At 29.5% G+C, this 21,003-nt stretch overlaps 1 protein-coding gene across 1 annotated transcript; it reads left to right on the forward strand.

Moving 5' to 3' along the window:
* The first annotated feature begins 6,248 nt into the window (after nucleotides 1–6,248).
* LOC108991214 (flavonol synthase/flavanone 3-hydroxylase-like) lies at nucleotides 6,249–11,624 on the forward strand. The gene is made up of 3 exons (XM_018965395.2): nucleotides 6,249–6,798; nucleotides 8,134–8,461; nucleotides 11,375–11,624. Exons 1-3 carry the CDS (start codon nucleotides 6,335–6,337, stop codon nucleotides 11,585–11,587), a joined length of 1,005 nt encoding a protein of 334 aa, XP_018820940.2. The 5' UTR covers nucleotides 6,249–6,334; the 3' UTR covers nucleotides 11,588–11,624.
* Nucleotides 11,625–21,003: the final 9,379 nt, after the last annotated feature.

Raw genomic sequence — 21,003 nt, forward strand, 5'->3', positions numbered from 1 at the left:
ACACATAATCCCTTTCCCATATTGTATAATTTTTCCTTACATTTGGGTCTAACTTTGGCCACTGAAATATGTTTATGATCCCGTGTCCTTACGACAGTGTTGTAGGGTTTGGCATTTTGATTGTATATGTCCTCAAAATCTGCCATGGCTTGTGCTCTGTGTTACCTTTTTGACTTATGCATCTCGATCTGCTTTTCTTTTTCAATTCAAGTGGTTGGCATTTCAAAAAATTGTTTATTGTTTGGGCATTTTATTATTCACTACTTTAGGGTTTCTATGTTGATTTAAGGAATCTCATATTTGATTCGGTGATCTAAAACATTTTTCTTCTAGGTGATGTTTGAGAAAATTGTTTATTCTTGAGCTGCTATGAGCAATTTCAAGAAATTAATGGATTTTTGGGCATTTTATTATTCATTGCTTTATTGTTTCTATGTTGGCTTGCGAAATCCTATATTTAATTTGGTGTTCTGAGACAATTTTCTTCTAAGTAATGTTTGAGAAAATTGTTATAGATATGAGCTACTGTGAGTAATTTCAAAAAATTATTTGTTGTTTGGGCATGAACTTGTGCTAATATATAGAACTTTCCATGCTATTACAGGCTGTGATTGCAGAATGTTGTGCTAAGTTTGGACTTATTGAGTATAACTCTATAAGCATTTTATAGTATCATTATGCATATTGTTTTGATCTTCATAAGATCTATTCTTTTTTTAGCCATGTTAACCCATGAGGGGGGAATGTTGAATTTCGATTCTTAGATCAAATGAGAGTTGGATTTCTGAGAATGTGAATATAAGCAGAAGACATATTTATAGAGAAAAAAAAGTTACTGTTACATATAGGATAAAAAAGGTTACCGTTAGAGAAAAGATAAAAAAAATTTACCATTGGAGAAAGGACAAAGCATTTTACCGTTGGAGGTAGAAATTTAAAATGGTACATTTGGAGAAAGAACAACAAATTTTATCGTCAATATGCGGATATGTATTACTGTAAGAGAAACTGAAAAAAAAAAAATTATTGTTGTATGAAAATGAAAAAATGTTTCCATTAGACAAATGCAAATAAAATATTACTCAAATATATGCAGATAAAATCATATTAAAAAATAACATCGCGTTAGAAAATACACATATTAAAAAAAAATTATTATTTTTAATATCGATGTTGGATTGAAAAATAATATTGTATCTGGAAAAAGAAATTATATAAGTATTTATAAAATTATTAGAATGTGATATTTGAAAAGAAGAGAATAAGATAAAAAAAAAAAAAAAAAATTAGTAGTTAAGAAAGGAAATGGAAGTGAGAAAAAATAATAATAATAATAAAATAATAAAAGAATATTATTTTAATAAAATAAAAAAAATGATAAGAAATAAGATATAGAAGATTATTTTAAAGATAAATAAAATTTAAAATAAAATTATATAGAGTTTCATTTTTAATTAAAAATTAAGAAAAAATAAATTTAGGATCGGATGAGAATGCTCCATGTCCCCTTTCTTCTAACCAGTTCGGAATCATCGAAAACCTTATGGGTGCTCACAGTCCTAACCCTCCTAGACTTTATGGCAATGGCGTGAGGAGTCGACAGATCACTGCCACAAGTGACCACAACGGCCAATGCCACCTTGGGTGTCATATTCGATCTCACCTCGTCGGACATCAAGGGCAATGCTCGCTAGTTGGGGAACTTCCAAAATCAATCCTCCAAGAAACTACCGCCGGGTTTGGTACGACTGAACAATCTAAACTTGGACAAAAATGATATATTTTCATCAAGTTGGTTCATTGACAACCCAAGGCTCTCTCACTTTCTCTATATTTTTTGAATCTTACCCATTTTCTAGAGAAAAGAAAAGGAGATGGTGAAAGAGAGATAGTAGCCTTTGCTAGTAATGTTCCTTCTAAGATGCTGTTTAGAGCTAGAATATCAAGAGGTGGGGTTTCTCTGACTCACTCCCTTGGCCTTAGGCCAGGAGACATTATGCAAACTGCTTCGAGGCCGAGGTCGAGTTGGTTCATTTCTACTCTAGGTTAGCACTCATGATTCATAAAGTTTTGTAAATCTATCTATTAAGCTTGAAAAATCACAAACCGGAAGCACAAATTCATTTGTCATAAACCTAAAATTCACCTACAAACTTGGTTGTGCATACATGATGAGGATGTTATTTATGGCTGGCAAGGGAGAACATCCAGTGGCCAAGGGCAACTTCGATTTTGGTGGAAGACAGGTGACTACTTATGTTATTAATCCTTCTATGCAGCGAGTCTTCTTGTCGATGGATGCCTCTAGGAGGGAACTTTGAGCCCTACATTGTTGAGTTGGATTAGAGGATAATTGATCTACCATCTTTTTATTTATTTGGAAAGCTACTTTCTTTGTTTTATGAAATGAGTATCTATGATTGTAATGAGTTTATGTTATTGATAATTGTGTTGTGTTAAAATTTTTCCATGACATGCATTTGGTTTTAATGCGATTGAATATTACTAATATTTCTTCTTGACAAGTATATGGTGCTTGATTTCTAACATTTTTCCGACAATAATGTAGTAGAACGTGCTAGAGCATAGATGATGAGAATTGGTTAGCGAGAACTTCGTCGATGGACATGAACGCAGATGTCGAGCTCATCTTCTCTGATGGGGGTACGAGTGATAATGGTGATGACTTTACACAAGAGACGATTGAATCTTAGACTACAACAACATGATATCGGCCTGCGAGGACATCAATATATTTTGGAAGTTTTGGATGGACATCCGATTAATTGTCAGGAGTTATTCTGAATGAAGATTGAGGCCTTCTGCGCATTATGCTCCTTGTCATGGAACAATAGTTTTTTGAGGGATTCTAGACGAGGGGTGACCGTTGAGGAACAAGTAGGCATATTTAGTTCAATAGTAATGCATGGAGAAGCACAACACATTGTGGGCCCGTAGTTTCAAAATTCAACAGAAACCATTAACTTACGCGTAAGGAAAGTGACATGGGCCCTCTACACACTCGGAACACATCTTATTGCCCAAACACAAACTACTGGAGTGCATCCACATATCTCAAACAACCCTTGAAATTATCCTTGGTTTGCGGTAAGTACTTCACTATACAAAATAAAATATCAATATCGATTATGCAGTAGTTTCGATCAAATTATTTATTTGAAGTTACGCATTCATAATCTACTTGTTCATTCGTCTGCAGGGCACCGTGATCGATGCCACCTTGATGGTACCATGATTGATGCCACCGTGATCGATTGGTGCGATTGATGGCACCATGATCGATGTTGTTGTACCTGCTGAAGTATGTGAGGCATTTCGCAATCGGCATGGGTGAGTTGCCCAAAATGTCTATGTGTATGTGACTTAGATATGAAATTACACATTTTTCTACACTGGGTGGGAGGGAACAAAAGCATGATGTTCGCATATTCCTCGATGCATTGAGTCAAGCCCGAAACCAATTTCCATGGCCTGAGGATGGTAAACCTTTAATATTATTTAATTGTTTGTCTTCATATGTATTTTTTTATATTTATGGGAATTGTTGGTAAGTAACTAATTTTTTGGTTGAAATGGGTTAACAAATTATTATTATATAGTGGATTCAGCATTTCCATGTACTTGGGAATTTATGCCTCCATATCTCAGAAAAATGTATCATATGAGTGACCGTCAAAGTCAGCGGAGATTTAGGGGGTATAAGGACTATTTTAATTAATGTCATTCATCCATTCGTAATATAATAGAACGCACATTTTGTGTTTTGAAATCACGGTTTAAAATGTTAAGAAACATGCATGCATATTTAGTTGGGTGGCAAGGGCTCTTGATCACTGCATGTTGTATGTTATATAATTTTATTAGAATGACGACTACAAACGACTTCTAATTCGAGTAGTGGAGAAACGCGTGACTCGATCCAAGTGGTCGTGCCTTTCGTGACACTTCAGCTTCATCACGTCGTCCTAACATGACCACAGGCTCAGCCCTAGCTATGGCTGCAATTAGGGATAACATTGCCATTTTTATGTGCTTGGGCAAATAGGGGTGGTCATTGAATGATAAGATTCCTAACTTGACATGAATGTAATAAATATTGTCAGTGTAAGGGTGTAGTTTTATAATTGAAATTTGAGAAATGATATTTGCAGTCATGAAGTGCGCAAGTGTCGCACAATCTTTTTGAAAAAAGTGAATAAACAAGGAACTCACATAAAAAAAATTAATTATTTAATAGTGGATCTCACTCTTTCAAAATCACTGCACGGCACTTACGCACTCCACAATTATATATAGTATTACTTTTGAAATTTATTACCATTTTGCAAGAACATTTCGAATATTTCTTGTTTTGAAATATTTCTCATCTAATTTTAATGATATATAAAAATAAAAATTTCGGTTTGTTAGAATTACAGCCTTCTATACATTTTGTAAATGTCAAGAATATTTTATTAATATAAATTTAGAGAATTCAGTCATTTTAATAATGTGATTTGAAGATTTTTTAGTTAGGCAATTTATTAGTTACCATTAGTTATTTATAAACATATTTATAAATAAAACATATATTTTTTAATGGTTCTTGTGATAAATTACTTATTTACATATAATGGGAAGTTTGTAGCACATTTTTTACAAATTAGCATCGCTAATTTTATAAGGTCTATATGGAGATTTTTTTTAATAAATGATTGGTCCATACATAATTTTTATAATAATAAAATTATAGACTAAAGTGATTTTATATGAGATAGACTATAAAATAGATGTATAGACAAAATATTTTCTTTGCTCTATGCCGAGTTGTTGAGAACATTATAGGATAGAATTTTGTCAAAACAAATCGAGTGATTTTCATCAAAATGGTTCATCATCAATGGCATTTGTACGGTATTTGCATAAAGTAAGTTCAAAAGCTCAGCAAAATGTTCATCAATACTTGAAAATAGAAAATGATTTTAGGTAAAATATTTTTATAAAAAATATTTTTTTATTTTTTTTAAATAAAGAATATTTTATAAGATATTTTATAAAAATGATTTAATTTTATAGAAATATTTTCATTTTATAATACTATTATGAAATATATTATAAAAATGAAATTTGGGTAGGTAATTTATAAATTACTATTACTTATTTATAAATAAAACAAAATCATTACAAACACCATGCAATAATTGGTGGGATCCATATCTATTACAAAATTTTTAAAAATCATCTTATCTCATTTTAACTCAACAATTTTATTATTATTTACAAATCATATCAACTCAACTCATCTAATTTAATTTTACTATTCAAACGGGACCTAAAAAATATATTATATTGACTCTTAAAATAGGTTATTTATTTAAATAATGTTATATATAACTATTAGGTAAGCAAATCTCGTACAATCTTTTTAAAAACAAATATACAATGTACGTAGCATAAAAAAATGACATCAATTTTTACTTAACTATATATCAATGATTTGATTATATCTTAAAAATAACGAGAGAATGAATGATATTTTCAAAGAGGGATGCTACTTATAATCTCACACCACATATTTTATATATTTTAAAATTATTTATTATTTTGATTATTTATTATTTTATTTTATTCTAGTTAAAAGGGTTCGTTTGAATAGTGAGATAAAATGAGACGATCTAAGATGATTTTAAATGAATTGAATTAAATATTATTTTTTAATATTATTATTATTTTAAAATTGAAAAAAATTGAATTATTTATTATATTTTATATAAAAATTTAAAAAAATTATAATGATGATATGAGATGAGATGTAATGAGTTGAGAGTATTTTTATATACAAACGGGGTCTTAATTGAGTTTTTTGACTTATCATTTATATATTATATATTTATTATAGAAAAAATGAAAAAAAATTAAAATAAGTGTAATGTGTGATGTGTGATGTATGATGTATGAAGTATGAAGTATGAAGACGATAAGTAAAATTATTATTTTAAAAAATATACATAAATTTGTATTTATTTTAATTAAAAAAGTAAGGCTAGCTGGAGTGTTAGATGAAAAATTCGTAAAAATTAAAGGTACAGAATAAACCGAGTAGTTCCATGGTTCCGTATTAATTGCGTCTTAAATTTGAGCGGCCTTCTCCTCCCCTAGCTCGTAGCCCAACAGTAGAACTAATTATGGTGGATTTCGTAGGCACCCCAATAAAATGAGATTCAGGAGTTTCATTAGATACGCAAACGCAGAGCGAGAGAGAGAGAGAGAAAGAAGAAAGAGACCTGAAACCGAGGTGCGTGCCCGTTTTCTGATAACAAAAAAAAAAACAAAAATGGTGCTGGAGAGAGTGCAAGATGTTGCATCTTTGTCAAAGGAAAGCATCCCGGAAGAGTACATAAGGTCGGAGGATGAGCAACCGGGGAGCACGACCGTCCAGGGGGAGGTCCTTGAGGTCCCAACCATTGATGTCAGGGACGACCAAGACGAGGAAAAGCTCCTCCAGGCTATAGTGGAGGCTAGCCAACACTGGGGAATGTTCCAAGTCGTGAACCATGAAATCCCTGCAGAGGTGATAACAGAGTTGCAGGCTGTTGGGAAGGAATTCTTTGAGCTCCCACAGGAGGAAAAAGAGGTTTATGCAAAGCCTCCAGGGTCTCAGTCCGTCGAAGGTTATGGAACAATGCTTCAGAAAGAATTGGGAGGGAAGAAAGGCTGGGTTGACCATTTGTTCCATAAAATATGGCCTCCTTCTGCCATTAACTACCACTTCTGGCCTAAGTACCCTCCTTCTTACAGGTTTCAAAACCATTTTTTTTTTTTTTTTACTTCAATATTCTTAATTTGCTTTTCGTGTCGATTTCTTTCATTTTTTGCACGTTCGTACACCTTGTCATGAACTAATCAATTTCTTTGCATTAAAAGAGGAAAAAACAAAACATCTTCTGTACAAGTTGAAGGTGAAAATCATGATCATTAAGCTACGTTTGGGTAGGGATAGTAATTTAGGTATCTTGTAAATAGTAATAAAAATATTAATAAAAAATATTAATAAAAAATATTAAATAATAGTAAAAGATAGATAAAAAATAATAATAAAATAATAAATAATTATGAAATATTCTAGAAGAAGTAACTGAAGTAGTCACCAACCTAACGGACGAGACATATATAATATATATTCATGATGTTTAATTTGTTGTCTAGATATCGAAAGCTTTTATCTCATTATTATATATATTTTTTAAATTTTATACAAAATATAATAAATAATTTATTTTTTAAAATTTTAAAATAATAATAATATTAAAAATAAATTTTAATTTAATTTTTTATTTTTATTTCAATTCATTTCTTTTCAACTCAATAGTAACCCTAATAGCGTGACGGAAACCTCCGTATAAAGTTTTTATAAAAATTAGATTCCGTTTAAAAAAAATAATCCTTTTAATAGTAATAGTGGCATCTTCTTTTTTATAACTGCCCGTACAGTTTGCGAGGAGAATGTTTATCGGAAAAATGCTTCTTACAAGAGAAGGGATATTTATAGTCAAATTTGAATTTAAAAAAATAAAATTTTTTATTATATTTTTTGTGAAAATTTAAAAAAAATATGATGATAATATGAGAGTTTTATGTCTCATCCCACTTGCCAAATTTATTCTTAAGGATGATTTGGTTACACAAAATCATTTATTCTTAAGGATGATTTGGTTACACAAAATCAAATTATCTCATCTCATATAATTATTATAATTTTTTTAAATTTTTATCTAAAATATAATAAATAATTTAATATTTTTAAATCTCAAAATTAAAAATTATATTCTAATAATATTTTATTCAACTTTTAACAAAACATCTCATATCATCTCATCTGCTTAACCAAACGAGGTCTTAGTATTTAATATCAATTAAATCCATTATTTTATATTTTTATTTTTATAAAACTTATGTATAGATATAGTATTATAAAATGTTTCATCTTATCTCATTATTATAAAAATAAAAAAAAATAAACATAATTTGTTAGATTAATAAGTATTTTAGCTAGGGAAGGTTTAATTTACATGACTATATATGGTTATAGTTTCTTAAAGGTATAGAATTATGATCTGTGGAAATTGGGTGCAGGGAGACAAATGAGAAATATGCAAAGTACCTGCATGGGGTGGTGGAGAAGCTGTTCAAGAGCCTGTCGTTGGGTTTAGGGCTTGAAGGGCATGAGCTGAAGGAGGCCGCCGGCGGGGATGAGTTGGTGTACCTTCTGAAGATCAACTATTACCCGCCGTGTCCGCGGCCGGATCTGGCTCTAGGGGTTGTGGCTCATACTGACATGTCCTTCTTCACCATCCTTGTGCCCAACGAGGTCCAAGGCCTCCAAGCTTTCAAGGATGGCCATTGGTATGATGTCAAGTACATCCCCAATGCCCTCGTTATCCACATTGGCGACCAAATTGAGGTATTCATTCATCCATCATCAATTTCATTTGCACATAAATTAAATTAAAATGACGATCGAGTGAGATATTAAATTATTTGCATTAATTAAAAATTAACATAAAAAACATTTATTCTATATTTTGCTTTGATTGATAGCGGCGCGGGTTTTTATTGAGGTAAAATGTTGAGAAAAACTTAGGTCTGCTTGATAGCGAAAGTGTTTTATATTTTATTATCTTATTTTATATTATCTTATTATTATAATTTTATCAAATTCTTATATAAAATATAATAAATAATTTAATTTTTTTAAATTTTAAAATAATAATAATATTAAAAAATAATATTTTATTTAATTTTTAACTTTTACCTTAATACATATCATCTTAATTTACTATTCAAACAGCACCTAAAATATCAACTTTTAGCCAAATAATAATTACATCAAACTCAACAGTCAACATTCCATTAAAATAAATAAAGAAAATTAGATTATCGAATTAAAAAATAATAAAGTATTAAAAAAATACAAACCGGAAAGTAAAAGTTGAAAAAACAATTCTTAACCATAGTTATAAAGAAAAAAAAATCTTAACCATAGTTATAAAGTTGGATACTGACTTGTACATTTTTATTGGCCACAGTTAATTTTTTTAAAATAAATAATAATAAAACAAAAGAACTTTTGAATTATCTGATATTATCATTTTTCTAAGGATGTTTAATTTAAGTGGTTTAGAAAATGGAGACAGGAAGGTGATATGCCTTCAAATAGACAATTATATTAATTTTAAAATGGGACCACAACCATTGACCAAGTAAATACATGAAGTTGAGAGAGAATATATTGTATAATAAATATCCCCCAAGATTGGAGTTATCTTTTTCTAAACAAGTTTAAAAATAAAAACAAAGGGATTTTAATAAAGAAATAATGCTTAGATAATCACAAGCTAACTATTTAATTATTTAATAAAAAAAAGGGAAAAATCCAGTCCGATTATACACCCCTATGTATATGCTAATTTCACTTTAAAATATAAAAAAAATTGTTTTTTATTTTAATTTTTTTCCCCATCTTTTTGTCTGTTGGTTAGGGGTGCTACCCGCATGGTGCGGAACGAGGGCACCCCCTGCCCCGCATGGTGGGGGGTTTCATACCCAGCCCCCAGGTGGCAGGGGCGGGTCCCCCCGCCCCGCTACTGGAGGTGTGGTTGAAACCATATCCCGCCCGGGCCCCTGCTCAACCTATTGTCTAAAATTTTTTTTTAGATCTAAATTATAATATAATTTAAAATATAAATTGAAATTTATATATTAAAAAAAATATAAACTTATTAGAGTTATATTTTGGATTGTCTTGACCTCCTAAGTCAACCATTATATAGGAAGTCAAGGCAATACAATAGTGATAATTAAGCAATGTGAGACTTACTGCCAAAGCAATTCATTAACTTGAAGTTGAATTCAAGTTTTTAACAAATTATATATATCTATATACACTATATTTATATAAATATTAAAAATTATAATTTTTTATATTAAAAATAGGAGAAGTGCAAAGCGGGGGGCGGGTGGGTCAATCCGCCCCCGTCCACCCTGCCCTGTCCCCGCATGGGGCAGGGCGGACGGGGGCGGGGTTCCGTTGCCCACCCCAGGGGACAGGGCAGGGTGGACGGGGGCGGGGTTCCGTGGCCCACCCCTACTGTCGGTCGAACCAAACTTATGGAAAGCGAAAGGGCATGTTTAAAGAGGTTTTGACACAAAGGGAATCACAAGTCCAATGTATTATATAGGTGTTTTAGGTCCATATCAAAAGGACACAGACTGGTTAATCCATATATATATATATATATATAGAGTATTTACATATTTAATTTAATTTTTAATTGAATCTAATGACTTAATTTGGTTGTAGAAGAACCAAGTACAAGGAGGAAAACAAATTTTCAAAAATTATTTTTATTTTCTTTTTTTAGTTCTACCAGATTGGGCTACCTTCTGCTGAAGTGTCCTAGGGAAAAGGCAAGGTTTACTGGCCCACGAAGCCGGTCAAAAGAGCCGAAATATGTAGAACCAATTTTTTATGAGTAATTAATTTTTAGGACCATGCCCTTAGTTAAAGTTTATATGTAGTCCCAGACTGGCTTTCATTCAAGCCCATATCCATCCTCACATTTGCTTAAGTTCAAGACTGCATAGTTTGTTGTAGGAAAATCAAATAAATTATGAAGAAAATTAAATAATGTATTAAAACATTTATGAAAAAAAAAAATAGTATCTTATTTGTTGATTTATCCCTTGGTTTTTTAAACTTTAAATTATCTTATTAATTGAATGTGAAATAAGAAATGAAATGGGAAATAAAATAAAGGAGAGAGAAAACGAAATAGATAAGTGTTTATGTGGGGTAGATCATGTCTAAAAAAAAAAAGGAATTTGAGGAAATAAAAAAAATGAGAAATACTTTAGCTACAAAAAAGATTATATAAAAGTAAATCTACAAACTAACATGGCTTAATACAGTACATCAGATTGTAAAACTATTTTTATTATAAAGTAGATCTAACGAATCAGGTAAATACTCGTCAGTTTGTGGGTTTATTTTTATGTAATCTCTTTGTATCTGTAGCAGTTCTAAAAAAAAAAAGAATCAAAACTAATTGAGACCATTGGCTGCTTCATTAATTCCATAATTGATAGCTTAATTAATTGAACACCCGCGTTAACAAAGCCCAATCAGATTTAAACATGGCTAGCTAGTTAGTAATTATTAAGTAGTTTCGAAATAAATACGAATATGTAGTACTCTTATTCTATCAAAAAAATCATGGCATATTATTTAAAAAATAAAGTTTATATTATAAGTAATTTTAATCATGAGATTTTTTTTAATTTTTTTTTTAAATTAGAGATTTTGTGGTGGCCGCAGATAATGAGCAATGGGAAATACAAGAGTGTGCTGCACAGAACTACAGTTGACAAAGAGAAAACAAGAATTTCGTGGCCCGTATTCTTGGAACCTCCATCGGAGTTTGAGGTAGGGCCTCACCCCAAGCTCCTGAACGAAGACAATCCTCCTAAATACAAGACCAAGAAATACAGTGATTACGTTTACTGTAAGCTTAACAAGCTTCCCCAGTAGGAGTTTGTGTGTATATATAAATATATATATATATTAATCCACCAAGGAAGTAGAATAATCTCAAAACTTTTATATTATTAATTGAGAATTAATGCTATAAACTGTCCTTTTGTTATTCATATCTTTTATCATTCTTTTTTTTTTATATATAAGTATTCTTTTATCATATGTCTGACGTGATATTAAATGATTGTAAAATTATTTATTATTCAGTATTTATTGTTCAATCATTGGATGCCAAATAAGATTATGGTGACGAGATGATAGTTAAGAGAATGGTGGATAAAATTTTTCCTACTAATTAGTCTCTTTCAAATAATTTAAGTGATATTTAATTTTATCTGAATTAATTCCTTTAACTTGTAAGCTTTTAAATAAGTTTTCTTAGCAAAATTTCTTTATATATATACACATATATAGATGATCTATAGTTTCGATCGGCTTTGCAATTGAATCGATCTGAAAGGATTAAAGGTTTGGAATTGAGATGATTTATAAATAATAATGAGATTATTAATTATAATTAGATGAAATGAGATCTTATCTCTGTGTCTAAACGGGCCCTTAATCCTTACGTACGTTTCGCTTTTTCTGTCGTTTTGGTTTTTTCAATAAACGTTTTTTATTTCAAGTACGTACGCCAATTGTCGCCATGCAAACCATTCATATACGTACGAAATAAAATATCCACCGCAGATGAAAGAAATACTTTTTGCAATGGCCTTGTTCTCCGGGGAAAGCTCGTAATTCGTATAGCCCATTAATGTTAAAATCGAATTAATTAATTTTATGGTTAATTAATAGCGAGTTTGAAAACTCGGAATCAGGTAAGTAGAGATTTAATAAATCGGGTGATTTATGATAATTTTGAATCAGATATTTCAATATTAATAAAAAATATTAAAAATCAATGCAATTCGAGCATTTTATAATATGAATAAATGAGTATAAAATATATATTTATTGACTAGTTTCAATAAAAATGTTATATAAATCTAAATAGTTTTAATAAATATCTAATTTATGTATTTAATCTTAATAGTCTAGATTTTTTTACCTTATATACAAAAAATATAAAGATCATTAAGTTATAAACACATGGTAAATGTATTAATCTCCTTAATTTTTTATTCAACTAAAAAAAATAAAAAATTACATATTTTATCTTTTAATTTTTCAACAATTCTTATTGAAAACAATGATAAAAACATTAATATATGTTTAGTTCAATCATATTTTTATACAAAAAATTAAAAGCAAAACTCGGTGGTTAGACAACTTAAAAATAAATATAGTTTGAAATCGATTCAAATCAGTCGATAAACAATTTAAAATATTCACTAAAATTGGTTTAGTTTCTTACTGATTCAATTTGAATTAGCTGAATGGGACCTAAGCCAAATCGTTTTTCAGCCTTAAATATTAGTAGTGTTGGACTCACTATTTCCATTGTGAATTAATTTAGGCGTGACCAAAAGTAAGTAGTAAGTACTGGATAATGAGGGGATTAATGGGGGGATGTACTTTAACATCGTACCATTTGTTGGCCATCCTTAATTAAAAAGCCTTAATTTCTAATGTTAGGTACGTATCTCACTTATTCGTATAAATGCAATATTAACCGAGGGAAATAAATCATATTAATGTTAAGCCGCCGGCCTATAAAAATTATTCATTAATGACTACATGATTCGGTCGTCAGCCAAATTAAGAGCAATCTCAATAGATTACTTTGTTCTACCCTGTGCATTGCATTTCTTTTCTTGGTGGAATATGATTAACCATGTATTTAATTAGAATATGATTACTAATTAACATATAATTGGTAGAATGGTAAAATATGATTAAAATAAATGAATTAACAATATTATTTTATTTTTATATAAACAATAAATAGATTATCTAATGTGAATATTGGATGTGAATGGAATGTAAAGGCATTTTAATGTCACAAAAGCTAAAACTTGGGTTGGCTAATCCATTGAGATTGCTCTAAGTGTCATATCTCGATCTAAATGATCATCGAGTTAACTATTAATGGTCCTTGCAAAAGTAAAAAAAAAAAAAAAGACTCTAGCCTGTTTGGGATTGAGTTTGAAAGCTTAAAAAGTACTTTTAACTATTTAAAAACTGTTTTAAAAAAAATTATATGTTTCACAAATTTATAAAAAGTTATTTCAGTACCTTAAAAAGTTGAAAGTCTACTTTTTTAAAAAGTACCAAATTGAAACTTTTATAGAAAAGTTCCTGCAAATATCTATATATTTTTAAAAAAAATTAATGTAACTAACTTTAAAAGTACTTTAGATGCATGTTTATCAAATAGTAAATAACTTTTGAAATATAAAGCTTATTATTTAAGTTATAAACTATAAACCTTAAAGTTATAAGTTATATTTCTTATCACAATTCTAAATATGCTCTTAAAAAAGAAAAAGATCACTAGAAGAGGTCGACGTACAGCCAAAACCTAAAAAAGTAATGAAAAAAATGGAATTTCTATTGGGATTTTGTAAACAAAATAACACATATATCATGTAGATTATAAAACTTAACTTGCCTCTAAATTTTGTGTATTTATATATAATATATATGAGATCTTTCTATTTATTAGGAATTGGACAGTAATTTGTCTTAATTGGAAAACAAAAGTTTGTGCAATCACCTTCAAGAATCAAGGCATGACTAAAAATCAAGTTTTTTTTTTTTTTTTTTAAATTTATATATTTTACTGATTTATTTATAAAACGTTAAGCAACAAAAAATCTTGTCTAAAAAATTGTTATTGGACCGATTATTTTGTAGTTTTTCAAAATTTTCGTTTTCAAATTAAAAAATGAGAGTCTTCCTCAAAAGAAACAAATAATTCAAAACATCTGAACACAATAATTATGATAAAATAGAGAAAAACAAACAGAAGTTGAACTGATATCATTTCAAGAAAACAAAAACAGGTCAGCACAATTTTTTCCATTGCCCAGTGACTAGTGATGAGTACTCTCCCATCATAACTCAATCGAGGTTCAAGGTTCTCCGTATTGGCCAAAGAGGCTCAATGTGTGTGTGATATATATATACATACACTAGGCGGTAGCAACGTGCAAGTTTGTCTAGTTTTATGAAATGGTTATTTGTAAAAATAATATATATTTTATAAAAATTATTTATTTCACTTAATAATTTAAGGCATAGTGGAGAAAATAAAAACATTAGTTCAAAAACTCATTCAATCAAATACATGTTTATAACATCTATAATTTTAGCAAAGCTTCCTGGAATAAGTTTCATTTTGTGTCATCTTGTACAGGATCAATAAAGACGACATTGAAATTCATGTACTGTTGTTAGTTGAGTCGGTCAGTGTCAACATAAAGTTGAATCATCTATTTTTTTTATGAAGCTTGTGCTGCAATATTTTCTATATATGATAAATGTTCTCATAAAATAAAACAAATTTTGTAATGCAATATTTATAATGAAATTAGTATTCATGATATAAATAAAAGTCAATTTGAATATGAAAGTCATTTTACTTATAGATAATATAGTAAGTGTGTGAAAAATTTTAAGATAGACTTTTTTACTCACATCAATAAAGCAATGGAAAATAAGGAAACATATCTCGCCAGTATAATTCATAAGATCAACTACGGAACAACCGAATGCTTATTCTACAACTTCACCAAACATAACAGTAGACAGTCTTCCTGTACCATCGTCGAGTTCGACATATGCTCGAGAACTATAAATTTGATTGAAATATAATTTTAAGTTTGAGTCAATAAAGACTATACATTAAATCTGTTACATAACTTATAAAAAAAAATTTTGAAAGATACATACAGTGGTTGGGAAATGCTTTGGTTTTTGCAATAGTAACAAAGGAAATTATCATTGTAATCATACCCAATTACTTTTTTACAGCCAATACATGACATATAAAAAAATAATTGACGCATGTCAAGCACCATTATCTTTGCCTTTATCCAAGATTTTGTTTTCTACATTATATTAGAAACACAATTTTAGATGAAGTGATTGTATAAATATTTTAATTTGTTAGTAAGAATAGGATTTTATCTCCATTAGTTGCAAACTTTTTATCAACTCAACGATATCAAAATTCTTGATTATTTCTCGAATAGCAACAGAAGATATAGATGCAAATGGGTATTGCAAGGATTTTGCAATAATACTTTAATCAATAATCAAACAAATATCTGATTTCCATGAGAAGATCAGTCATAAAAGGCAGAGATCAGAGTAAATGAAGTTTTTTTCTATTGCATAAAACTTGGAAAAGCAAGACATGAATCCAATCCTCAAAGATTTATCTTTGAGGAAGCTAGAAGAGAACTTACAGAACCTTGAGAGCAAGGAAAAAGGCAGAGATCAGAGTTATAAAAATCTACATGAGAAGATCAACAAACTTGAAGCCCAGATTGAAATATAATTTTTCCCAATGAATAACTTAAGGCTTTCACAAGTTTGGGTAATAATCCTCACCTCCAGAACCATTTGGACTCACCCCAGGAGAGTAAACTCAAGAGTAATCCAGCATAATAGTGCATCAAGTAATCTAGCAGAACCATTATAATCTTTATGAATACGACAAACCCCTCAATAAGGCACCTTAGAAAAGCAAAAGGCAACAAACAAATTTGTAGAACTATCCGTTCATAATATCTAGTTTCTTTTCCGGTTTCATTACCTTCTCTCCCTTCTTCCAACTCTTATTTTATCTATTTTGAAGTTTCAAATGTATTGTAATAGAAGACATGATACAAATTTTCATTCAACGATGACTTTTATGTTGACTAACAAATTCACGAAGTAAAGATCAATCAAAGGTCATTTGTAGGTACTTTGTTTAGTGGCAGTCACTTAAAACAAACACAATCAGGAGACACAGATGAGGGCAACATATATTCTAGGGGAAGTTATTCCTTGCACCCCTGAATTACCACTACATTTTCAATTTGTACAATAAACTACTAACTAAATTACCAACTTTTGGAATTTGCACCTCCAACTAAGATTTGAATGGATTTCATGCCACATGTCCTATTTTTCATCAATCTTAATAGTTGAATCTTGATTCAGTTTACAAATCAACAGAATTTAGCAGTTTAGATGCAAATTGCCATTTTTGGGACTTTAGGATGCAAATTGAACAAACTATGGTAATTATATTCGTTACAATTTTCATTAATGTTCACTTCACCATTCATCTCATCTTATGAATGGAACGGAACAAGGATCCTTATGAATGCCAATCCTTATACATAGTTGAGATGAATAAATGATACAATAGTTGCTTTTCAACAAGTTTCCAAAGAGACAATACTGCATCTGTGAAAAATAGAAATAGCCAAGTACGTTTTACTTCAAACTAATTCAATGCCCTATAAAGTCGAGAAACTAAACCTATCCTCAATTATACAGTAAATCGTCAGTCACACAATACAACTACAATCAACTATACAAATCAAACATTTCCCAAATTATGTCATTTCTGGACAACTAAACAATAATTACTATCCAGAAAAATTCTTTTTTTTTTTTTTTACAATTGAAGATCAAGAAAAATTCTACTATTAAAACATCCATTGCCGCACCAAAACCCACTTCCCTAAGTTCCTTATTTCCATGAGTTACCTTCACTTTCCATATATTACGGATCAAAAACTAAAAAACCCCCATGAAAGACTTTCCTGAATAGTGATAAATATACAATATACATAAATGGAAAAAGTTAAAAGACGTCGAAGCTGCTATCTCACCTCGAATCGAATGTTCTTATAGAGGAGCTCTTCGACGTTGTTCCCAACAGTAGGTACGTAGTGCAGTGCCAGCCGCCTTTGATTTATCAGCATCCACGACAGCTCCACCTAAATCCACCACCAACCCCAGAACAAAAAATAAAACCACCTAAATACACAACTCAAACAAAAACCCAGATTTCAAACACACTCAAGAGCACATGCAAAAGCTAAAGCCTCGAAATTATTTTATCCAAAGACAGCGATGACACCAGGCCTTGCCTTCGACAACGAAACTAGCACATTTATCCGCATCGCAGGCATCAGTGGGCTTTGGCGAACCAGCGTTCAGCAGAACAAGGGATTGCAGCTCTAGGTTTCCAGTTTGGGATTGCTGATTTCCGTGAAGATGAAAAGAAAAAGAGAAGATGAAGAGACAATGAAGGAAAGGAGTTTGGTTTTGGAGAGTTGTTTGTGTACGTTTGTATTCATATTATGCAGAAAAATGGCCACAAATGGGGTCTTAACTAGGACTTAAACGAGAAACAAGAAATCTAATGGCAAAATAAGAAAAAATTATTGTTTACAGTTAGATAGACACTTATTATAATAGAGTAGATATATATTAAAGAAAAATTCTATTAAACAATCCTTTGGAGAGTTGTTTGTGTACATTTGTATTCATATTATGCAGAAAAATGGCCACAAACGGGGTCTTAACTGGGACTTAACGAGAAACAAGAAATCTAATGGTAAAATAAAATAAAAAAAAAATTATTGTTTAGAGTTAGATAAACACTTATTATAATATAGTAGATATATACTAAAGAAAAATTCTATTAAACAATTCTACACCTGCTTTTATTTTTTATATTTTTATTTTTTGAGTTATAGGTTCCACTTATAATATATATATATATATATATATATATATATCATGTAATTTTTCTCTTGAGTTTTTCAATTTCTTTAATTAATATGTGCTAGGTCAAGTACTGATGGCCAACTATATTTTAAAAGAAACAAAGAAACAAAGAAACCAAAGCCAAAATTCAACTAATGGCCACCCCTCAGATTTTAATTTCATTTAACTTCATTAATTAAAGAAGAAATTTTTAACGCCCAGACCCCGGATATCTAGGGAGTTAACTCTCGCATTTTGTGATTTTTTTTTTTTTTTTTTACCCGTTTTCATTTCTTTTCAAGCTTTAGGTATGCTTGAAAGTGACTAAAAATTGGTGATTTCACTAACTAACCTAGCACCTTGAGCATTATTGTTATCTTCATTGAATTTAGGATGCATCAAGTCTTAAGCTGATCTCCGGCCCTCAGTTTTGAGGTTTTTGCGTCTACTACTTACAATTAAATTCTCATCCATTTGGATTATCATTCTACAACATGATGTAAAAGAAAAAAAATCATATTTCATATTTCAATAAATTAATGAAACAAAATTAAAAAATATTAAAAATAAATTATGAAACAATGAGAATAATATACAGTACTATCTTATTTTTTTTATATATATCTTTGATCTTTTTGAACCTCCGATTTTCTTGTTAATTACATGTGAAATAAGAAATGAAACGAAAATAAGAGAGAATGAAATTCACAAGTATTTGTGTCGAGGAGATGAAAATCACTTTTTTTGGGTGAGTATTTTATTTTAATAACTTAATTTCTGTAATTTTTTTGGAGCAGAGAATATGTATTGAATTAACCAAAAATAAATAAATAGTGAATTATCAGAACTCATTTTCAAGAGATGAAAATACCGTTTAAAATTTTCCCACTAGGAGTATATATATAGTTGAAGGAACTAAAAAATCACAAAAATGAAAATTAAATTTTTAAATACACCACTATATATAGCCTATAGGTAATCCTTCTTTAATTAAAATAGGGTGAGTTAATGATTGACTTCTTAGATTTTGATCTTGTCACCGTGCTACTACTCTAGTGACTTAAATTAAGGATCAGTTTGGATTGAGAAATACTATTAATCTATCTTATATCATCTCATCATTATAGCTTTTATAAATTCTTATATAAAATACAATAAATAATTCATCTTTTTTAAATTTCAAGACAATAATAATATTTTATTCAATTTTTTTACTTTCATCTCTTCTCAACTCACTATTCAAACCTAACTTAAAGGTCTTGGATTTCTCGATTTCATAAATGCTCATCCTAGAAGTCGATCCTTTGTTAAAATTTTGACAAAACTCGCGTCACATATTTCATAAGCCATTTCAAAAAGCTGAAATTATTGACCCATTGACAAGTGATCGACTTATGAATAGCAATGCTCTTTCCTTAATAGTATGTTATATTGGAAAAAAACAAAAACAAAAAATAAAAGAAAAAGATAGGGATTTTAGGGTGGATTCGATACAATGACTAGGTGAGGGATCTATCTATTGCCTTCGTCGCGACCAAAGAGTGGATCCTTCACTTAGGGCGTTGCGGTAAGAGTTTTAACAAATATGTAAATAGTCTTAAAAACTCTTTAATATAAAAGTTAGGTTATTTGAGTATTACATATGAAAGCATTTTTAATCTTAAATAAGCTAAAACGTACGTTTGAGAAAATTATTATTTTGATGTTTTTCCTTAAACGTGTTTTTCTAGATAATGCAAAATGTAATTCGAATTTTAAAATGACTATCAATTGACAAAAATTACAATTTTTAAACTTTCAATAATATAGTTATAATATTTGAAAATTCAAATAATCTTCATTTATTTTTTTTTTAATTTGTTTAGAAACAAGTGTAATATATTTAGAAATGCTTTAAATATATGATTATCAAACAATAAATAATTTTATAATAATAAAATTTATTACTTAAATTATAAACTATAAATTATAAAATTATAAACTATATTTTTTACCGTAATCTCGAACATGCATTTAGTCAGGCTTAAGCATAACCTACACTACACCCCTTGCGCGGATTGAGGGACACACCTTCCGACGCCAAAGAGAGTGATTCTCCCCTCCGCTATAATCAATGTGGCATGGAAGCCCTCTACCGCTCAACCACTATCTATTGTTTTATTTTCTTCCTTATTTTTATATTTCATTTCAAAATTTGTTTTAATTTTTATAATTTTTTGTTAATGAAGATGCTGACATGGCTATTTTTGTATATGTATAAATTTGTTTTCTAGTTCAAGTCATTGGATGACTTTTGGGCCTTGTTTCCCAAGATTTTACCCCTTTTTTTAGCAATGCTATATACAATTTTAGAGAATGTCATTCTCACCCACTTTCTTAAAAAAATAAATAAATAAATAAATCTATCATAAAAAGTTAAATTTTGTATGTGATACATCTTATTTGATTACGCAATTCAGATGAGATAAAATAAGATATTTTATTGAAAATTAAATAAAATATTATTTTTATTTTAGAATTTAAAAAAATTAAATTATTTATAATATTTTGTGTAAGAGTTTAAAAAAATTATAATAATTATATAAGATGAGATAAGATAGTTTAGTTTTGTGTACCTAAACCAGCTCTAATTTACCCGGCTTTTTACAAAAGGAGAGAGTGACTTGCATACATTGTGATTGTACACCATTTCTTTTCTTTTCTTTTCTTTTCTTTTCTTTTCTTTTTTCCTGTGCGCATTTCTCATTATC

Source organism: Juglans regia, chromosome 13, assembly GCF_001411555.2.
Source record: "Juglans regia cultivar Chandler chromosome 13, Walnut 2.0, whole genome shotgun sequence".
Taxonomy (NCBI): Eukaryota; Viridiplantae; Streptophyta; class Magnoliopsida; order Fagales; family Juglandaceae; genus Juglans; species Juglans regia.

Coding starts and splice junctions, on each gene's coding strand:
- LOC108991214 (XM_018965395.2), top strand. CDS start 6,335: ATGGTGCTGGAGAGAGTGCAAGATGTTGCATCTTTGTCAAAGGAAAGC. Junction 6,799..8,133: donor AAGTACCCTCCTTCTTACAG/GTTTCAAAACCA, acceptor AATTGGGTGCAG/GGAGACAAATGAGAAATATG. Junction 8,462..11,374: donor ACATTGGCGACCAAATTGAG/GTATTCATTCAT, acceptor TGGTGGCCGCAG/ATAATGAGCAATGGGAAATA.